The sequence below is a fragment of the Chrysemys picta genome, chromosome 2 (genome assembly GCF_011386835.1).
Source record: "Chrysemys picta bellii isolate R12L10 chromosome 2, ASM1138683v2, whole genome shotgun sequence".
Taxonomy (NCBI): domain Eukaryota; kingdom Metazoa; phylum Chordata; order Testudines; family Emydidae; genus Chrysemys; species Chrysemys picta.
In genome coordinates this window covers 198461257-198480945 of record NC_088792.1, presented here as the reverse complement: position 1 = coordinate 198480945, position 19689 = coordinate 198461257, and the positions used below count along the sequence as shown (strand labels likewise).

Below are 19689 nucleotides of genomic sequence, written 5' to 3'. Positions count from 1 at the left end.
ACCAAAAATATCAATTTACTTTCTAAGCTAGTGAGGTTGTTTTTCCCCACACCATTCCAGATCCTATTTTCAGTCAGATTATTAGTGCTTAAAGAAGCCAGATAGAAAAAAACATGGAAACAACAACATGAAGTGCTGTTGTTTTAGTAGCAGTTGTTGTTATTATTTTAAAACATTAATTATATGTTTCATTTTAGTGGGTTTCTTAATGTCTCACCTCTTTTAATATAACAATTCCTTCTTGGGTCTCATTGTTAGTAATGATGTCAAAAAGAAGTGATTCCTCTCCTTCGATGACATAATTCATGGCTGCATTCTCCCCTATGTCACTGTCCTCTGCCATGATTTTGCCTATGGTAGAGCCTGGTGGTGCTGCCTCAGAGATATTCATGTAGTAGAACTCTTAAAGAAACAGCCAAGTACCATCACATTAATCATCAACTTTGTCAATGATCTATAACAGTTGAAAGCAGTGGTGTGCAACCTGTGGCCTGGGGAATAGTAGTGGCCTTTGAAACACTCACCTGAGGCCATGGGGGGGGTGACTATTTAAGAAAAAAATGTTTGCCTGAATATAAACTGAAAATATGTTTACTGAGCTGGGTAATGTGAGTATCAAAGGGAAGTGTTTGAACCAACCTCATTCCTGTGAGGAGGCACTAGGGGGCAGCACCTCCATAACTGCATCACATCTGCTCCCCTGCTGCCTGAGAAACAGCTCTGAGGTGAGCTGGGAGCTCTCTGAGCAGATACTGTCATATTCCTGCTACAGCTGCTCAGCAGTGATCCTATTGGTAGCCTGCTACTTTGCAGGGGTAGGGATAGGGTATCAGGATAAGGCCCTGGCGCTGCACCTGCTCAATATTCCTGACACCCTAATGAGCCAGCTAGGCTGCCTGATGGACTGCCCTGTCCTGCCCTGCCTTGATTGTCTGAGGAAGCCAGCAGGCCAGTTCTTAAGCTCAGCAGCTGCAGTAGCTCGCTGGCTGCTCAACGCCCACACCCTCACTGCCTCCCTGTTCTTGCATCTCACCAAGTCCTGCTCTGCTCATCCATAGCTCCTGCCCTGCACCCAGCCTTGTTCCCACCCAGTCCCAATCTTGCTCCTGCCTCAGAACCAGCCCTACTCCTGCTTTCCCTGTCTCCTGGTAATCTGGTTCCAACCCTCGGCTGTGATTCCTGACTCCAACTGTGTCTCAACCCTGGGCTCTGGCATTCAGATTCTGATTCCATTTCGGAACTTCAGCCCTGCTTCTGTCTCGATCCCTGGCATTTGGACACCGACCGCGAGGCCAGACTGCCTACAACCCATTCTCCTGACAGTTTGAGCAGCCTGAAACTAAAAAAGAGGGAAACTGGGCTGACAAGGGGTCCAGAGCACTGGGTAGTAAGGATACCTCCCCAGCCAATCTTTCCCTGCTAAAGATAGGGATTGCCTTACAGATCCTGGAAGCCCAAGTTGCTAACCTGCAAGCCAACGTCACTGTCCTGCAGGCACAGAATGTAGCACTGCACAGGCAGGCAATGCCACCCCTGACTCTGCCTCCCACTTGGTGTGAGCCAAAGATTCTCCTGCCTGATAAGTTTAACGGTGATCGGGGCATGGTTCAGGGGATCCTCAGTCTATGCTGGCTCCTCTTTTTGCTGTGCCTGCAGTCATTCCCCACTGATTAATTCAGGGTACAACTGATTCTCAGCTTGCTGACTGAGGAGGCTCTGGAGAGGACATCCATACTCCTAGAGAAAACAAGCCCAATCCTGGGCCAACTTGAAGACTTCATTCAAATCATGGATGTGGGTCCTCAGTGACTCTAATCATAAGTGTACAGCTGAGGCCCCCCTGGGAGTGTTGCACCAGGACAGATACTGAATGGAATAAGACTTCACAGCATTATCATTTCCACTTCGACCTAAATGATGACATCAAGAAGAGCTGGCACAAGTGGACTGTCCACCGACTCTGGATGCCTTGATGCCTTGATTGACCTAAAGCATAAAAACTGTCAACCATCTGATGGAACGCTGCCAAGAAAAAAGGTCAGCTTCCCCACTCCTGCCAGCCCTGCCATCTCTGGCTCACCAACCTTCAGCACCTTCCCCACAGCCCATCCCACACAGCTCGACACAGAGAAAAAGCAGTGTTGGGCATTGGGGATATGCCTATACTGTCGAAGACCAGGACACTTTGTGTCAGGCTGCCCTGCTAAGGTCCAATTGGCACCCTGGTCAGGGAATGCCAAACCCCAGCCACTGATAGCAGGGTCTGGGTTGGGGTGTTGCTCTCTGCCTCTTATTGGTACCCAACATTAGTATATGTCTGCTGGTATCTTGGCAATGTGCAAGCGGTCCCGACATATCTCCAGCTTCCTCTACAAGTCTGACACCTCTCCATCTCCGAGGTCCACCTGGAGTCACTTGTGGATTTGAGTGTCTCAGGTAACTTCATGGATCAGGACTTTGCATGAATACACCATATTCCCACCTAACGCAAGGACATCCTGGAGTTGGTGGAGTCTATCGATGGCTTGCTTCTTTCATCAGGCCTGGTTACTCACTACTGAATCACATCCACACCCTGGATCTGTTCTGGACATTTCACAGAAACCAGGCCTGGGGTACCTAGAAGATGCCCTTAATGAGAGGTACTGTTAGAGTAAGTCCCTGTAGCTGCAGCTGCACCTGCTCAGCACTCCTGACATCCTAACAAGCCAGCTGGACTGCCTGATGGACTGCCTTGCCTGATTTGTTGAGGAAGTCAACAGGCCAGTTCTTAAGCTCAGCAGCAGCAGTAGCTCACTGGCTGCTCAACGCCCACACCCTCTCTCTCTCCCAGGGCTTGTCTCTCGCCAAGCCTTGCTCCTCCTCTGCTCCTCCACAGCTCCAGTCCAGATCCTGCCCTGCAGTAAGCCTTGTTCCCCTCCTGTCCCCCTCCTGTCTCAGAACCAATCCTGCTCCTGCATTCCCTTACTCCTAGTAAGTCAGTTCTGACCTTTGACTCTGCTTCCTGGTCCTGGCATTCAGACTCTAACCACTAGGCCTGACTCCCACTCCAACCACTAGGCCTAACTGACTACAGCTCAGTCTCCTGGCAAAGGGAAGGGAGGAGAGAGAAAATTAAGGTTCTACACTGCCTGTTTCCTTGCTAGATTGAGGGATCCATAGGGAGGACAGCATAGCAGCTCAATTGCCTATGCCTGAGCACAGGGAAATAGAAGATTGATTGTGGCTCTTTGGCTTTTTTAAACTATTGGATGAAACCTTAGCTTAGTTGAAATCAATAGCAAAGCTCACAATAACTTCAGTGGGACTAGGAATTCATCTGTTAAATTTAATTCTACTGCTGAATAGTTGGACCCAACTGATTTACAGCATTTGTATGGTGTGCACTTGCAACATTATTATTATTTACGGTAGGTTTCTGAATAAAAAATATCTAAATCCGAATTATTTCCCACCACTTCATTCTGAAACCACCTTTGTTTTCCACACTTTTATAATTAATCTTTATTTCAGATTAGTGACCACAGTGTGCAGAAAACCAGTGGTGTGAAACCTCCTCTCTACAGATGCACACTCTGGGAAGACTGCCATTAAAATATAGATTTCTGTATTAAACCAGCATAGTGTGATTATTTCTCCTGAATGCAGCTGCATGCTAGATAGCAGTGGCAATGCATGGCTTCCCTACTAGTTCAGTTTGTATTTATCGTTTAATTAGTAAGTCCTGAAAGAGAATTTTTATCCTTTGAGAAACATAATTTTACAGTTGTCAGTATATTAACAGTAATAAAGAAAAATTATGCTCTAAACCCCAAGAGAGAAAAAATACTTTTTTTGTATTTAACTTCCCTAAAGTAGGTATCTTGTTAGCTCAAAACTATAACAAAACATAGCAGTTGCTTAAGCTCTCTAGCTATTTAGTCCAGGCTTTTTTTGTGTGGAAAAGTTATTGGTTTATCAATCTTTTATTTGATATAAAAGGCAAAATGTAGATCTGATGTAAATGGGTATACCACTGAACTCACTGACATTGCACTAGTACTAAATTTTCCCTACAGTCTCATGTGTAATAATAAAACTTCTTGCCATTTACTCACTTTGTTGAAATATGGGTTTGTTGTCATTGATGTCAGAGAGGTTGATGGTTACAGTTGCTGTTCCTGAAAATCCACCCATTTGCCCAACCATATCTTTGGCTTGGATAATGACAAAGTATTGCTCCTTAGTTTCTCTGTCCATTTGGGAAGAAATTCTAATGACCCCTGGAAGATACAGTTAGCTAAGCACATTATTTACAATAACTGACCAGACATTAAGAGTACAAAACGAAGCATCAGATTTAGTACCACTAAGAGGTTTCACAATTCATAACATCTGTAGGCTGAGCTTATTCTTCCATTCCCACACTCCCACCCATGTGACACCCTCCCATTGTCATTTATTGCAGGGGTTCCCTGCACCCTCCATCCTTTCCCTCATGCCACGGGCTCTGTGTGACTCCTTCCCACCATGCCAGAGTTTCCTATTACACCATGTCCTGGCTCTATATGCATCCCCATTACCCCATGCTAGGGATTCTATGTGCCCCTCCCATTTGCCCTTTTCCCACACAATGCCCCCCATCCTCTGCTCATGCCATGTTAAATTTTATTGGGAGGATGGACAGAAATGGGATATTGTTATGCTCAAAGGCATTAATTGGTGCTATCAACCAGTGGTTTAATCATTATACAGTTACATAGGTACTTGAAGCTGGGTTAAACGGAGTAAAGGGAGCTACACATGTCCCCCATGATCCCCCAAATCAATAGGGTTCTGCTCATTGGTTCCTAGAATATTCCCTGAAGTTTTAGAATTGATCAGATGCTGTTTTGAAAGGTTGTTTTGTTACATACAAATTGACAGACAAACAGACAAATGCCATCAAGTTTTAAGTCTTTGGCCACAACCAATAATATACACACTGATTAGTTCATAGCACATGTGGCCTTGTGCTGGAAGTTAGGACTTCTTGTTTTATATGTTCCTGGGTATCCCACTGTCTCACTTTCACCTTTAGCAAGTCCTTTAACTTTCTGTGCTTCAGCTTACTCATCTCTGAAATGAGAATAATAATATTCCCTACTTCAGAGAACTACTGAGGTATAAATAAATTATGTTGATTAAATTTTGTTTGAGGTGTTAAACATAAAATCTTATAGACTTGGGAGTATTATTATTATATGTCCTGGAATTTAATGTTTGCATCGTGACTATTATTTGAACCAGTTTTATATATGTCTTAAAAATAGGGAGATATCTGAAATGTCTCACAGGCTGAAATTTTCTTAGATTTATGTGAAATATATTCCATTGAATTTAATGAAGTGACTATGGGCACCATCCAAAAACAACTGAAGTAAATATGACTCATTCTATTGACTTAAATGGTCTCCAAATTGGGCCCTAAGGGCTTGATCCTGCACTAGTCAAGTCAATGGGAGTTTTTTCCATTGACTTGAGCAGGAGCAGGAGCAGGATCAAGCCCTAAATCAGGAGACATTCAGATACTACAGGTGTGGGTACTAGATAGGTAGGTAGATTGTTTGATCTGAGGACATTATATTGGTGCTGTCTTGAGAAAATAAGATTACAATCTATTGTAATTTTTACCTGACACACAGATATTTTAGGAGAGTTCATGAATGAAGCTCGGGTTATAGGAAGATCTAACAATACCTGTCTTTGGCTCCACTGAGAAGTAGGGCTGTCCTTGCAAAATACTATAAAGCAGTCGGGCACTATTGCCATAAGCAGGATCATCTCCATCTGTAGCTGTAACCTGTATCACCGAAGTACCTGAAAAGAAAAGAAGTGAAATAAGAAATTTCTTATATATATTTGTTTAAAATGAAATGACTGTTTGCCATATAAATAACATATAACTCTCTCTTGGCATATCTATAGCTTTTAACCAGTGTCAGATTCTCTCTTCTTGTCTCGTCTTTGTCTACATCTATTTTTTTACTCATTTCATTTAATATAAATCAACTCATACTGTATGAATATATTCAGTACTGGCCAACTACCACCCAGTGTCAAACGTCTCATTCTCGAGCAAGCCAACTAAATGCTCATGTAACTAAAGCTAACATTCTAAACCCTGCATAATCTGGATTCAGGCAAGGACTTGGGACTGAAACTGCCTTAATTGCACTGATGGTTGATCTTCTGCTGTCCATGGATAGAGGACAGACATCCATTCTCATCCTCCTGGATCTCTCCGTGGCATTCAACACTGTTGACCACAAGATTCTGCTATCTTACCTGAGAGAGGTGGCAATTGTTCAGGGTAATGCACTAAGATGGTTTGAGTCCTTCCTGGAGGGATGTACCGAATGAGTAATGATGGGAAACTGTACCTTCACCACTAGACCTGTTACTTGTGCAGTCCCAGAAGGATCAATTTTTTCTCTGGTTATTTTCAGGATTTACACACAACCACTAGGTCAGGGGTCTCAAACTCAATTTACCTTAGGGCCAGTGCCAGTCCTCCTAGCAGGCCAATAATGTCACTGAAGATGGTGTTCAGAAAAGAAAATGTTTATATTATATTTTTTATTTTGAATTTCTTAGAAATAATAAAACTGTCATACAACTTTATACAATCCTTCGCCTGCCAGAGAGTTTTAAATCTTTACCATACACCTGGCAATGCTTCAGTTCTGTCAATTTGTTGATGTTTGGCCACAGTTAAAACCTTCCAGATTGCAGCAAGGTGTGCATCAGATAGTTGTATTCGGTATTTTGACTTGTTTATATTCATTGTGGAAAAAGGTGATGCTGCCTCCATGGCTGACTCTGCCCGGCAACTAGTGATGGTATCTCTTTCCCTCTCCCCCAACCAATGGGAGCTGCGGAGTGGGGTGGGGTGGCGCTTACAGCAGACATTGCCAGCAATGTGGCTGCATGCGTCTCTCCGCAGGCCACAGTGGGGAGGTTCCCGGGCCGCAGATTGCCCACGGGCCGGGACTTTGAGACCCCTGCACTACGTGAACTGGTCAGATCAAAACTTAAATGACAGCAATATGCTGATGATACACAAGTGTACCTATCCTTCAACAAATATGACCACATCGCAAACCACCAAAAAGGCCCAGTGCTTGGAAAAGATCAGTTCTTTGATGAAGAAAAGCTGGCTGAAGCTGAGGCGGATCAAGACAGAAGTGATGCTGGTGGGCAGAGGACAGGATTTGGAAGAGTTTGCAACCATAGTGCACTCACAATTGGTCAATCAGTCCGTAGTCAATTCAGTCTGTAAAGGAGAACTCTTATATTCCTTTCTGAAGTTGAGCTCTTACATATCAGCATCTACAAATAAGATTTTCTACCATCTCCATCTGGCTTGGAAACTCCATTCCATCTTGGTGACCTGGCCTTTGTCACCTCTCCGCTGGATTACAGCAATTCACTATAACTGGTCATGCATCCTTCAGCACTTAGGAAACTCCAAGTAGTTCAGAATGTTGTACCACATCCTCTCAGCAACACAGGCTGCTACAAATACATCAAACCCACCTTCCACTCTCTATAGGCTTCCCACATAATTTAAAAACAAGTTAAAGGTCTCAGTCCTTATCTTCAAAGCACTACATGGCCTGGGCCCAGGGTGTCTAAGACTGTGGTTGACAACTATGTTCCTGTGACACAGTTGAACTCTCAAGATTAAGAGTAAATCTTGTCTGTGCAGGAGACAACATCTTCTCCAGAGACTGTCTAAGGCTGTGGAATTAACTCCCCGAGGAAGTAGGGACCATTACAACCTCATCACTTTTTTTACTCCAAGTTCAAGGCTCATTTCTTTGATCTTGCCTTCTCCTAACAGAACTACATAGCAGCAGTATGTGTATATATAAGCCACACACTGCCAAAACAAGACATTCCACTGCACATATTTCTCTCACTGGAGAGAAAATGAGAAAACAAACCTGTGATAAATATGTAGTCATGCTGATTAATGCACTACTGGAAGGTACTCAGGTACTATGGTGATGAGTGTGGTATAAAAACCTCATAAGCCGGTTCGTTTATAAGCTGACCACCCCACCCCCCCAAGATGGATAAGTACAAATTTTTATAACCCATTCATAAACCGACACTATAATTCAGGGGTCAGCAAACTTTGGCTCCCGGGCCATCAGGATAAGCCACTAGTGGTCTGAGTTTGTTTATCTTGAGCATCCACAGGTACGGAGGTAAACCTAAGTAAACAGTGTCCCGGCGCGCCAGCTGCTTACCCTGACGAGCCGGGACAGCAACTGGTGGGGAAATTTTTTTGGGGGGGAGAAGCTGGGAGTCAGGGGAGTAATCCCGGTGACCACCCTCCACATGACCCCACCCCTAGCCCGGGACCCACACACTCGCCCAATCCCAGCCCTTCCCATCTTATTTGGGGAGGGCCAGGGAAGGATGTCTCTAACCTGGCTGGAGCTGCTCCGGCAGACTGGGCAGCATGGCTGCAACCTGCTCCGGCGGGCCAGACCGGGCGGCACAGCTGCAGCATGTTCCAGCGGGCTGGGCCGGGCGGCACGGCCGAAGCGTTCTCTGGCACCCGGGCGGCGCGGCCACAGCCTGCTCTGGGGGGGCGGAGCTGAGCAGCACGGCTGCAGCCTGCCAGCCCCAGAGCTGGAGCTGCTTTGGAGGCTGAGGGGAGAGCAGCATGGCCAGAAGTGGAGAAACTCTGGCCTCGCCTCTTCCCTTCTGTCTCTGCTGGCTGTGCTGCCTCTCCTTGCTCCCTCTGTTGTGAGGAGGGGCTGTGTCCCTCTCCATACCCGTTCATAAGCCGACCCCCGTCTCTGGTGCTTCCCTTTTTACTAAAGAAATTCAGCTTATGAACGAGTATATATGGTAACTTAGAATAGAATAGTACACTGTACCTGACTTCTAACCATTTCATGTACCCAGCTATGTCATCCTACAGTGCAGAGAGAGAATGGTAGAGTGTATGTTCCAAAAATAGGCTCAATAGAAGGCTTAATATTTCTTCTTTTCTTCCGCCTCTGTACTGGTTCCATTCTCCTTTTCAATTTATATTAAAACAAAAGATTAACTTGGGACTTTCCAGTGGGATTTTATCTCTATATTGGCAAATACTGTATATTGTCCTCAGTTTTTCTAATTTATGATATGTGAATGGGCTACTTTCAGATTTATTTTCCATTGAATATGTTTTAAGATGTTTTATTAAAGTGCTCCATATAAAAAACAAACCAAAACAAAAGACGAATATTGTATGAACCTCTAATTTAAAACCTACAGAGGAGCTGATAGAAATAAACTGTTAACAAGCAAAGCAGCCAGGAAATAGAACAAGACTCTAATAGCATTTTATATCCTTGAGGCCTTTAATGAGCCTTTCCTACTGCAAAAGAGATAGCAAAATCAATCTGCAGAACACGATTTCATCTCTAGTTGGGAGTCAGTCATGTCCTAGATCCAAAATTGACAACATCCCCATGGGCCATCCATGAGGATATCCTTGCAAAGAAATATTCCTCAGCATCATCATTTTATAATAAAATGGTTATTTTTATCTTATTTCTTACCTGACTTCTATATAAGAATACAAATAGCTACCTCTCTTGAGGAAAAACAAGACCCAGAGCCACTTTCCATGACTTTCTGACATATGATCACATTATAACATCTTATCATAAGACAGTCTCTTCTGTTGCATGTTTTCTCTGATAATTAAGTCAGCAACACCCTGAAGGTTTGGGGTCACTAGTGTAAAATACAGTATCTTCTCAAAATATCTTGATCCGAGTTGAGGCCACTCTCTGGATATTAAAATACTCTTTTAGAAACTTCTCAGACTAAAGACTCAGTAGTCTGGAAAAAGCAGTAGTCTGGAGCGAAATGCTGTTCCTTTGCTGTTAACTTCAAGAGCAGTTCTATGTCTAGAGCAAGTATAGAATACCACCCTCAGAACATGCCTATAATATCAGTCTCAGAGTGAAACTAATGGGAGTGGGGAGTGGAGAGAAGAGAGAGTCCCCCCCCCCACACACACACACACACACTCGTGGCCTTTATGTGTATATGTGGCACTTTTTCGAGCGTGTTATGTAGAATCCACTCTACCTATAGGCAGAATAAGCAGCTGCCTAGGGCTGCAAATTTTGGGGGCCGCCGATGGGCAGAAATGGTATAAGTGGCAGTGGTGATGGTGGGGTCTGAAGATGGTGGGGCTGCCCAGTGCAGGGGGTGGCTGGGGCTGTGAACAGCAAAAAATGACCCTCTACTGCACTAGTGGGGAAGTGCTCCTGCCTCTTTCTCAGGGGCTGCTCATTGGAGCAGGAAGCATCCCCCAAATAGGCTGTGCCTGATGGGGAAGCACTCTCGCCCCACCCCCAGCGAATAAGATCACGGGTACTACCAGGAGCAGTCCCGAGCTGTTCAGCACCTGTGTCTGAGGGTGGGGCTTTGGTTACAAGTGCAGTGATTCACCCGGCTCTATGTTGGTGCCAGCCTGCACCTACTGCTCCGCACCAGTCTCTGTGGATATTGCTGCCCCAGCTGCTGCTGCCACCACTCTGGGCACATGCTACTGCTGCTGGGGGGCCAGGCAGGGGAGGGGGGCCGGGGGTGTGGAGTATGGGTAGACAGACAGGGGGCCCCATTATGATTGAACTGAGCAGCTCCAGGGGCAGGGTTGCAAGGGCTCGATGTGGAGTGTGTCCCTGGTCCCAGGGGATGGAGGAAACCATGAAGCATTGCAGGGAACAGATGGGGAGCACTATAATGGTGCAAGGCAGAGGGGAGGTGCAGTCAAAATCAAGGGATGCATCAACCACACTTTTTCAACCCATTATCCCTCTAGTTGCAAAATCTGGCTCTGCCGCTGATCAAACTGGTGATATATACATCTCTCTATTGCTGGCAAGAAATTTCAAAGATAAATTGACAGGTTAATCTTCAACAACCACAAACATTTGAGGCTTACAACTTCAGAAGCAACACTGTTCTCAAATATGACTGATGAGTAAGTACACTCAAGTACATAAATGTTAACTCAAAACAAACTGTGATCTAGAAACAGAAGGTCACCAGAGATCAGTCTCACTGAACCACTCCTGCCATACGAAAATCACTGTTAAGCATGAAAATAATGCAGCCCTTTTGAAGTAACTGAGTATTAATATTGACAAAAGCTACCACTGTGGATAATCCAGTGGATACAGTGTATGATTGATGCCATCTCTGAAACAGGAACCAAAATACAAACAGTAAAGCTCAGAAATGTGCTGTTTTATGGGATTATATTTAATAGATCAGGGATATAGATACACAGAAAAAGAGATTGCTTATGTGACTGCAATATGATGATTGCAACCTATTGGGTCTCATTCAGTTAAAGCCATGTTTTATTTTCTACTCATTTTATTAAAAAATGAATACTTGAAGCTGTGATTGGTAGTGCTGCCCATCTGAGCAGCTCCAGTCCAATCCCTCTGGTTCTGTGTTGGCTCTGCTGAGGTATAGAACCAAACAAGGAAAGGTTAATGAGCATGGAGCTCCTACAGGTGGGCTCTGCCAGGCCCTAGTGCAGGGTATAAAAGGAGAAGTAAGCAAGTAGTGGTAATCTGGTAAAGAGAGTCCAGTCTCAAGGTTAGGGTAAATGCTCCTCTCCTGCTTGAACCTCAGTTGGAAGAGAACTTCCATTTTAAAATTTGGAACATATTTTTGAAAGGGGTGAGCTTTATTTTGAGGGGATTGTTTTCTCACATCTCCCAAGGAATGAGATTCCACATCATGGGTTAAATATGGATGTGGTACTAGGTAGCCCAACACTACACATTCTCCAAGGAGAGATTCCTTTCCAATTTTGAATTTCTCACCTCAGATGGAAGATTTTTCTGTATGAGTATTACCTGTGTTAGCAAAAGCAAGAAGTTACCTCAGTGGAATAGTGTTTCATTAAACATGTCAACGTGGGCAGTTATGCCTGAATAATAAAAAGTTGCAACTGCTAATATGCTCTTAGCATCCCTGAAACAATAGTATAAACGATTTTTGCAGCTTCCTGCTTGGAATTAAAAATATAAATCAGCAAATACAAATGTTATACTTTATACTAGTGGGCTCACACATTTTTAAGCCATTTTCTAAAGTTCCAGAAGAAAAATGACATAATAGATGGCCTAATTGGTATTGTTCAGAATTATGATACCATTTATGGAAGTATCATTTATGCAGGAATGGAAGTTTGGAAAGGACAATGAACTTGACCTTGGTATGCCAAAGATGCAAGTTACTCAAACGTACCCATCAGCTTTCACACACTTGTGTCTTTGAATACAGTACAGTTGGATTACACAATACTTATAAAACAGTTCAGACCCAAATATGTGTTTTATATGTTCAAACGTAGATCTAGATAATAAATCTATTTACACTTTCTTTATGATACTACGCTAACATTTAACTTGGGTACACTGCTTTCTGGTACATTCTCTTTAAAGATAAAATTGTTCTCTTTGTTATTGGAGCCTCCTATGGTGCAAACATCAGTGTCATTTACCTGTTATAACATATTAGGTAGCTACAGGACAGTCATATGGGAAATATCCTTTTGTTTTTCTAACTAAGGCCCCAAATAGATAAAACATGTTACATACTGATATATCATTGCATCTGACTCCTACCCATTCCATAAGATGTACTGCATTTGTAGAAGTCTAATAGCACTATGGGAAGCACTTTATATAAAATCATACCAAATGCCTAAGGGAAAACCATAGTCTTGTACTCCCAGAAGAGTCCATTTACAGATACATGTTTCATTTACTATGACACTTGCATATAAAATCCTAATAAAATTTAAATGCAGCAGATAAGGGAGAGCTTAGAAAGCATACTAACTCTTATACTCATTTGCATTTATGTTAATATAAATATTGGTATTTGAACCTAACTTTGAGCTAAATTTTCCAATATGTGTGGGGGGTCAGAGGATTCTGTGTGCACACTAGGGAAAGCAATGCATTATTGTCTTTGACTATGCAGTGCTTGCTGTCACCTTATTTTCCTTGGTCTGTGCTTGTCTGCCAGCAGAGAACTCTTTCCCAGAGGCAGAAGATGAGCACAGAGCCTTGTAGTGCTGATTGCTCACTAGGTGATGCCCAGATCTGAAAGGAACCTAAGCTAGAAGATACAAGCAAACTGACATGCTTAACTCAGCCAAGGGGAATTCTGTCTGCTGGCAGAGAAGAAAGAACTGGTGTGCTGAACTGGCATGGGGTTGACGTCACAAAGCATTGCTGTTTCCAGTCTCCATCTGCTGGTAGGTTAGAGAACCCTCTACTGGAATTGATGTTTTAGGAGGCCGAGAAACTAAGGTCTTTGGCCTGTCTCTACTTGCTTTGTCCAGATTCAGGGTGCAGTCTCTACACACAATGCAGCACTGGTAGCCAGTATTTAACACCACTCTAAGAGTATGACTACACTACCCGCCGGATCGGCGGGCAGCGATCGATCCAGCGGGGATCGATTTATCGCGTCTAGTCTAGACGTGATAAATAGTGAAGACACCATGGTGAGTAGGTCTAAATACGTTGACTTCAGCCATGTCATTCACATAACTGAAGTCATGTAACTTCGATCAATTTCCCCCTCCTGCCCTCCAGTGTAGACCAGGCCTCTGTTCTAATGACAGTATGAGTGAGGGTAAAGGGGCATGTTCAGCCAGTGTGGGTATGGGAGTTGTCTGTAGCAGTATAACTTTTTAAATGACCATGTTGTCAGTGCTGCAGGGGTTCCCGCACCCTGGTGCACCCAGAGAAAGCTGCTTTATATGGGTGTCTCAAGATCTGCAGGCTTTCACCTAGATTTATATTCATGACTTGGGATGATCAGAAGACCATGAATCTATCACTTCTGTAAACCAAGTGTCCCTCCAAGAGGGAAGCATGCAGAGAGTCTTCTCAGAGATCACTCATTCAGGTAAGGCTGAGGGAATTTTACTACTTTCTGTGCTAAGGGGAGGATATAGGCACTAGATCTGTAATTGTCGAAGTACAAGTACCTCTTACATGATTTTAGAAGAATATCTTAGATTAAAAGAAACCTTTAACCAGATGGAATATTTAAGTCATATTATTCTGGACTTCTCTGATATATTAAAATGGAAATAAATAATAAATGATTCAGGGGATTGGATATAGGGCTTTGAGCCTTTCATTTTACATGGTCAATTTCTATCCCCGGTCACTAATTATTTTAGCATCATCTAAAAGCAGTTTGCTGGAGTATTTGAAATAAGCTGATGGTTTCAAAAAAGTTCCTAGGGAACAGGTCTACACACACACACACACACACACACACACACACATCGCCAATACAATTGGCCCTAACTGGCACCCTTGTTGGCAGACTCAGCCAAGAGGTCAAGGCCCGAGTTTATTCCTGTGGAGATGTAACTACCTTATAACCCTCAGGGTTGAGGTTTATAGGCAGGACAGAGCAAGAAAGCTTTCACAACTGCACCCCATGGTGTAGCTCTTTGAAGGATTATAGAAAAATATTGATCCGAAACTCAGATGATGTAAAGTGGCCCTGCTCCACCGAGCTGAGGATCTGCCCTACAATCTCTTGAGCTGTCAAGTCAGCACTTTTCATGGATAAGAATTTAATTGTCACATAATTAAAGGAAACAAATATATAAGTAACACACAAAATATTAATGTATAAATGTAAATTCGGAAAACAGAGGGAAGTGAAACATTTTTGATTAGCCATTATTTCCTTATTAATTCATCTTCCACTGTGGTATTTGCTAGAAGGTTAACATTTTAAAACCATTTTTCATGGGTTACTGATGCCTGTTTATGCTCCTATTTTTATGTTAATTCAATGTTCGTATCATGTGTATAGTCAATTCTAAACATCAATTACATAGACTAAGGGCCAATTCTAGATTTATGCCTGTCTCCATGCAAACCTAAATGGAAGGGTTTTAAGGCCAAAATGTCTGCCAAGACAGAATTCTGTGGCAGTGGAGGGCCCAGAACAGGCCCCAAAGTGGTCATCACTGTCAGGACGTGGGTATAGCCTGGTGGTAGTAGATATGCTGATTAAGTGGATCTGCAAGTGGCATCTGCTAGTGCAGTCTTATGGATCCCTGGCTGCAGAATGAACATGCTCCATCTATGGCAGGGGTCAGCAACCTCTGGCATGCAGCTTGCCAGGGTAAGAACCCTGGCAGGCCAGGCCACTTTGTTTACCTGCCGCGTCCGCAGGTTCGGCTGATGGCAGCTCCCACTGGCTGCGGTTCGCTGCTCCAGACCAATGGGGGCTGTGGGAAGCCGCGGCCAGCACACCTCTCGGCCTGCGCTGCTTCCCGCAGCCCCCATTGGCCTGGAGCAGCGAACCGCAGCCAGTGGGAGCCGCAACTGGCTGAACCTGTGGATGTGGCAGGCAAACAAATTGGCCCGGCCCACCAGGGTGCTTACCCTGGCGAGCCACGTGCCAAAGGTTGCCGACCCCTGCTCTATGGGAAGCCCAAATGAGTGTAAACTGGCCTCTCGGAGTAGTTTATCATGTTATAATTTGAAATACAACCAAGCATCACCCTATCCCAAAATCACTGACCATGATTTAGTAATGATCCATCATAGTGATGATATAATTTATTCAGCAGATGAGAGATGGAGGCAGGGTGTGGGTGTTACACCATGATAAATGGTTATTTAATGATAGATAAGATGGTTGTCAAAAAAAAAAACACAACAGGGATTTTATTTAAATTGAAACAAATGGAACTGGTTTCCATCTACTTACAATAACATTAAATATATGAAGAATATATATAATAAAAATAACTGTTTGAATAAACACACACACTTTAACTTACTACTAAGTGTACTTAACTAAATATAACTCTCTAAATAGAGAAAAAAACCTATATCTATCTCAGTATGTACAGGCTATTATCTTATAGGTTATTATTATTGTTATTAGTAGTAGTAGTAGTAGTTCTAGGTTCCCCTCTCCCCAGATATCTCACTGGGTGCTGTCTAATACCCAAGTTAATCTTTGAGCCCCAAGTGCCTCTTGTGACTTCCTGAAAAGATGGACTTGACTCCAGTGGTGCTTACTTGCGGGGTGCACATTAAACCAGACCCATGGGATCTGAAGGACCTTTGGTTTTCCTGTTCTAGATCTCTGGGACATTATGAATCAATGACAGGAGGTGACCAGGTCCGATGCTCAGGAGCCTACAGGAATGGTTGCTCAGGAACATGCCATCAAATACACACTGACTTGACCAGCCAGCATTGAACTCAGGGGACCCTCTCCTGCATTTTTGTCTGTCCTGCTCAACTTCAGCTTCTCCACTCACTCACCAGTTTCAGTCCTGGTTTCCCTCTGTCCATGTGGCCATTCTTCCTCTCAGCCTGTTTCTCTCAGTTTACTCACAGACTTTGTTTCTGTCTCTCTCTCAGGTTCCCCCCAGCCTGCCTCTGTCCCTCCACCATCCCCCTCTTCCCCTTCAACTGTCACTTCCTCACCTCCCACTTTATTAGAGACAGGGGATAGGAACAATGACAGTGCACTCACCCTGAACACACTCTAAATCATATACCCAAATACTGGGTCGAATCCCTTTACTATATGTATATGAGGGAAGCACTGCCTCCTGGCCTCTGGACTAAATCTCTCCTGCTTCGTAGCTGAGATCCAGACCAGCACAGGAAGTTGTAGTTTACATCTCTCTGTGAGGCTGTGACAAATTCAGTGAAGCTGCCCTAACAGTAAATGGGTAATGCTGAATGATACATAGTTTTTATTAGCTTTTATGATCACTGATGTTATTGAGGTAATGAGCTTATTAATTCACACAGTTTTAACTGGCACAATGTTTGACTTTCTTTTCAGTATTATTTGCAATGGAAATAACTGAAGTAGATGAAGGTAGTAATTAAAGAGACTAGAGGGATCTGTTGAGTAAATTTTAAAGGATCCATTTTTTCCTGTCTTTCAGGACAATTTGGACATGAGAGTTATCTATAACCTGCTCATTTGTGCCAGTTGCTTTCTTTTCCTAATTTTCCTTTTTTGACAGGAGGGTATCTTTACTTGTTACCTTCAGTACCAACCTTCCAGACATATTCCAAATCATGGTCCAAATTCTGTCTGGCCCTAACATAAGGATGCAAGGTCAGAGAGGGAATACAAATTACCTTCAAGACCCCTCTCCTCTAGTGCAACCTATCCAAAGGGCAGGGAAAATTTCCGTCTCCATGCTTAAGGAATACAGGGGTGTTTCCCTTATTGCACCTCCAGAGCATAATTCATCCCGAATGGAGGGAAACTGACTGGGCGAGGATTAGGGAACAAGTGTCACCAGTCTAAAGGATGGTGAAGTGTGAACACTCTCACTGCATGCCAGAAAGAAGGAATTGTATCTTTGGTCAGTGCAGTGCCACGCCACCCTATTACATCCCCACACAATTCCAAACAAAGACCAGATTATTAAACTTGAAATCTGGAACTAAATTAGGGGGAAAATACTGACTACCCATGATGTGAATGGCACTCTTCTGTTCCATTTACAGTACATGGTGTATTACATGGAGTATAATAAAAGCTTATGATTTAATCATCATACACACTCAGAGTAGCCTGAAAGAGGTTATTAAGTAATTTTCATTTAGTTTGAGCTCACATTTATGTACTTAGAAGAGTCAATAGGGGTTATAGATCCTTGCTGTTTAAATGTATAGTGTTAGTTTTCCATGGATATAAGCCTGAAGAACAGACAGGTTGTGACCAGTAAACATGATATGTGACACTTTTTGAGAGATTAGAGGAGTGGAGTCTTAGCCAACTTTAAATTTGAATGTTACATTCTATTTCCCTCACTTCTCCTTTGCAACCTCAACTTGATACAATATTCTGCCTGTCTTGAAATGCAACGTTGCTGTATCCTGATATTTAACAGCTACTATTTTCAAGCCTAGAAGTTGGCTGGGTTTCATTGGTGTACGAAGGGATGTATCCATAATGTGTATGAAGGGATGTAGCCATAATTATATATCTGCTCATTTTGACCCTGATTTTACAGAGACTTATGCACATGGAACTACCCACATGCTTAAAGGTAAACATGCCCATGGGTTCAGTAGGACTACTCACATATTAAAGTTAAGCCTGCATTGTAAGTCTTTGCAGGGTTAGAGCTCCCCTTTGGGATAATGCTCTGGAGCCCTTCTGAATGAAAGGCACTCTATAAAATAGGATATAAATATTTTAAAATAATATAATGGTCCAGCAAGGTGGGAAAAAAGAGTTTGGTTCTTGACTTTCTTTTACCTTCAGGAGACATCTCTGGAACAGTGGCTTCATAAGGTCCATCCAAGAACTTTGGTTCCTGATCATTGATATCCTGAACTTTGATGATAAATTCTGACTCAGGTTCAACAGGCAGCTGGGTATTCCTGTTAATTGCCTGTGCTCTTAGAGTGTAGAAAGGTTTCTCTTCTCGATCAAGCTTCTGGGTCACATGAATTGTACCTGTATACTCATCGATAGTAAAAATGCTTCCCGCTCCATCCCCCGTCAAAATGTATTTGAAAGTGCCATCAAGTTTGTCGGAATCAGACTTCAGCTACAAGGGAAAAAGATAACTATTTATTTTCTGGATAACAAATCAAAAGAATTATATCTTTTTTTGTTCAGACCTATATGAGTCTGGTCAACAGTAAGCATTCTTAGGGTCTTATACTAAGCTGAGGCTACAGGGTATTGTGATATATCCATCCAACCATGCAGTAGTTGTTGTTGATTTATGGCCACAATTGAGCTAAACATTTAAGCACCTGCTTAACTTTAAGCACATGATTAAGTTCAGTTGACATCACTGTTTGATGTTTGAGTGCTTTGCCGAATCAGGGCCTATATACCTATGTAACGGGATAGTGAAGGGGTGAAAAACTGTTCAACTTTTTTTTTCATATATATATATTACAATAATATAAGAGTACATAGATAAACATATAATATATATATTATATATATTTATCTATATACTCTTATATTATTGTAATATATACTATTATACTATACTCTTATACTATTTATAATATACTATTATACTATACTATTAACAATAGTAAATCTACATCTGAGCAAGAGTGGCACTGTACCTATACAGTAATAGTAAATGTATACAAAGCCATTTGGAGGAGGGTGGGAGGAGTAATTTTGTGCTATTTATTTTGAAATAATTGATTGCTATTTCCCATTTCTTTACAAGGTGGTGGTCTATGTTCCTGTAGCTAAGACTAGGTTTATGATGAGGTTTACTCTAACCAGGCTGAGCCACAGAGATCATTTTGGTCCAGTCGGATTTGTTCATGTTGTCATTATTATTTTCTTAGTATTAACACCAGTTAACAGCACTTTTGTCACCATTTATGCAGTTATAACATGCCAAAGATCTATAATTATGGTATTATGAGAACAACAATTTCCAACATGTCTTTTATTTTATAGTGCTCCATTTATTTCCTTTTGATTTTGAATCATAAACAGTGCCCATACACAATCTCTCAGCACACTGCCAATTATATAAAATTAAAAATCCAGTCTCAGTCATTTCATTCCTTCTATCAAGCGGAAGCTCCCTCCAATACAAATCTCAGCCCA

At 42.7% G+C, this 19689-nt stretch overlaps 1 protein-coding gene across 10 annotated transcripts in view; it reads right to left on the bottom strand.

The window, feature by feature from the left end:
* The window catches only part of CDH19 (cadherin 19), a 168125-nt gene that overhangs the window by 29645 nt on the left and 118791 nt on the right, over positions 1 to 19689 (bottom strand). For 9 of the 10 annotated variants that reach the window (XM_065585194.1, XM_065585196.1, XM_065585195.1 and 6 more), the window contains 4 exons: positions 18355 to 18649; positions 5719 to 5838; positions 4098 to 4262; positions 218 to 402 (listed from right to left, as the gene is read on the bottom strand). In XM_065585194.1, coding sequence (XP_065441266.1) covers positions 218 to 402; positions 4098 to 4262; positions 5719 to 5838; positions 18355 to 18649 — 765 coding nt within the window. The remainder of the gene's footprint in view (positions 1 to 217; positions 403 to 4097; positions 4263 to 5718; positions 5839 to 18354; positions 18650 to 19689) is intronic. The other variant, XM_065585199.1, reaches the window with a different exon arrangement.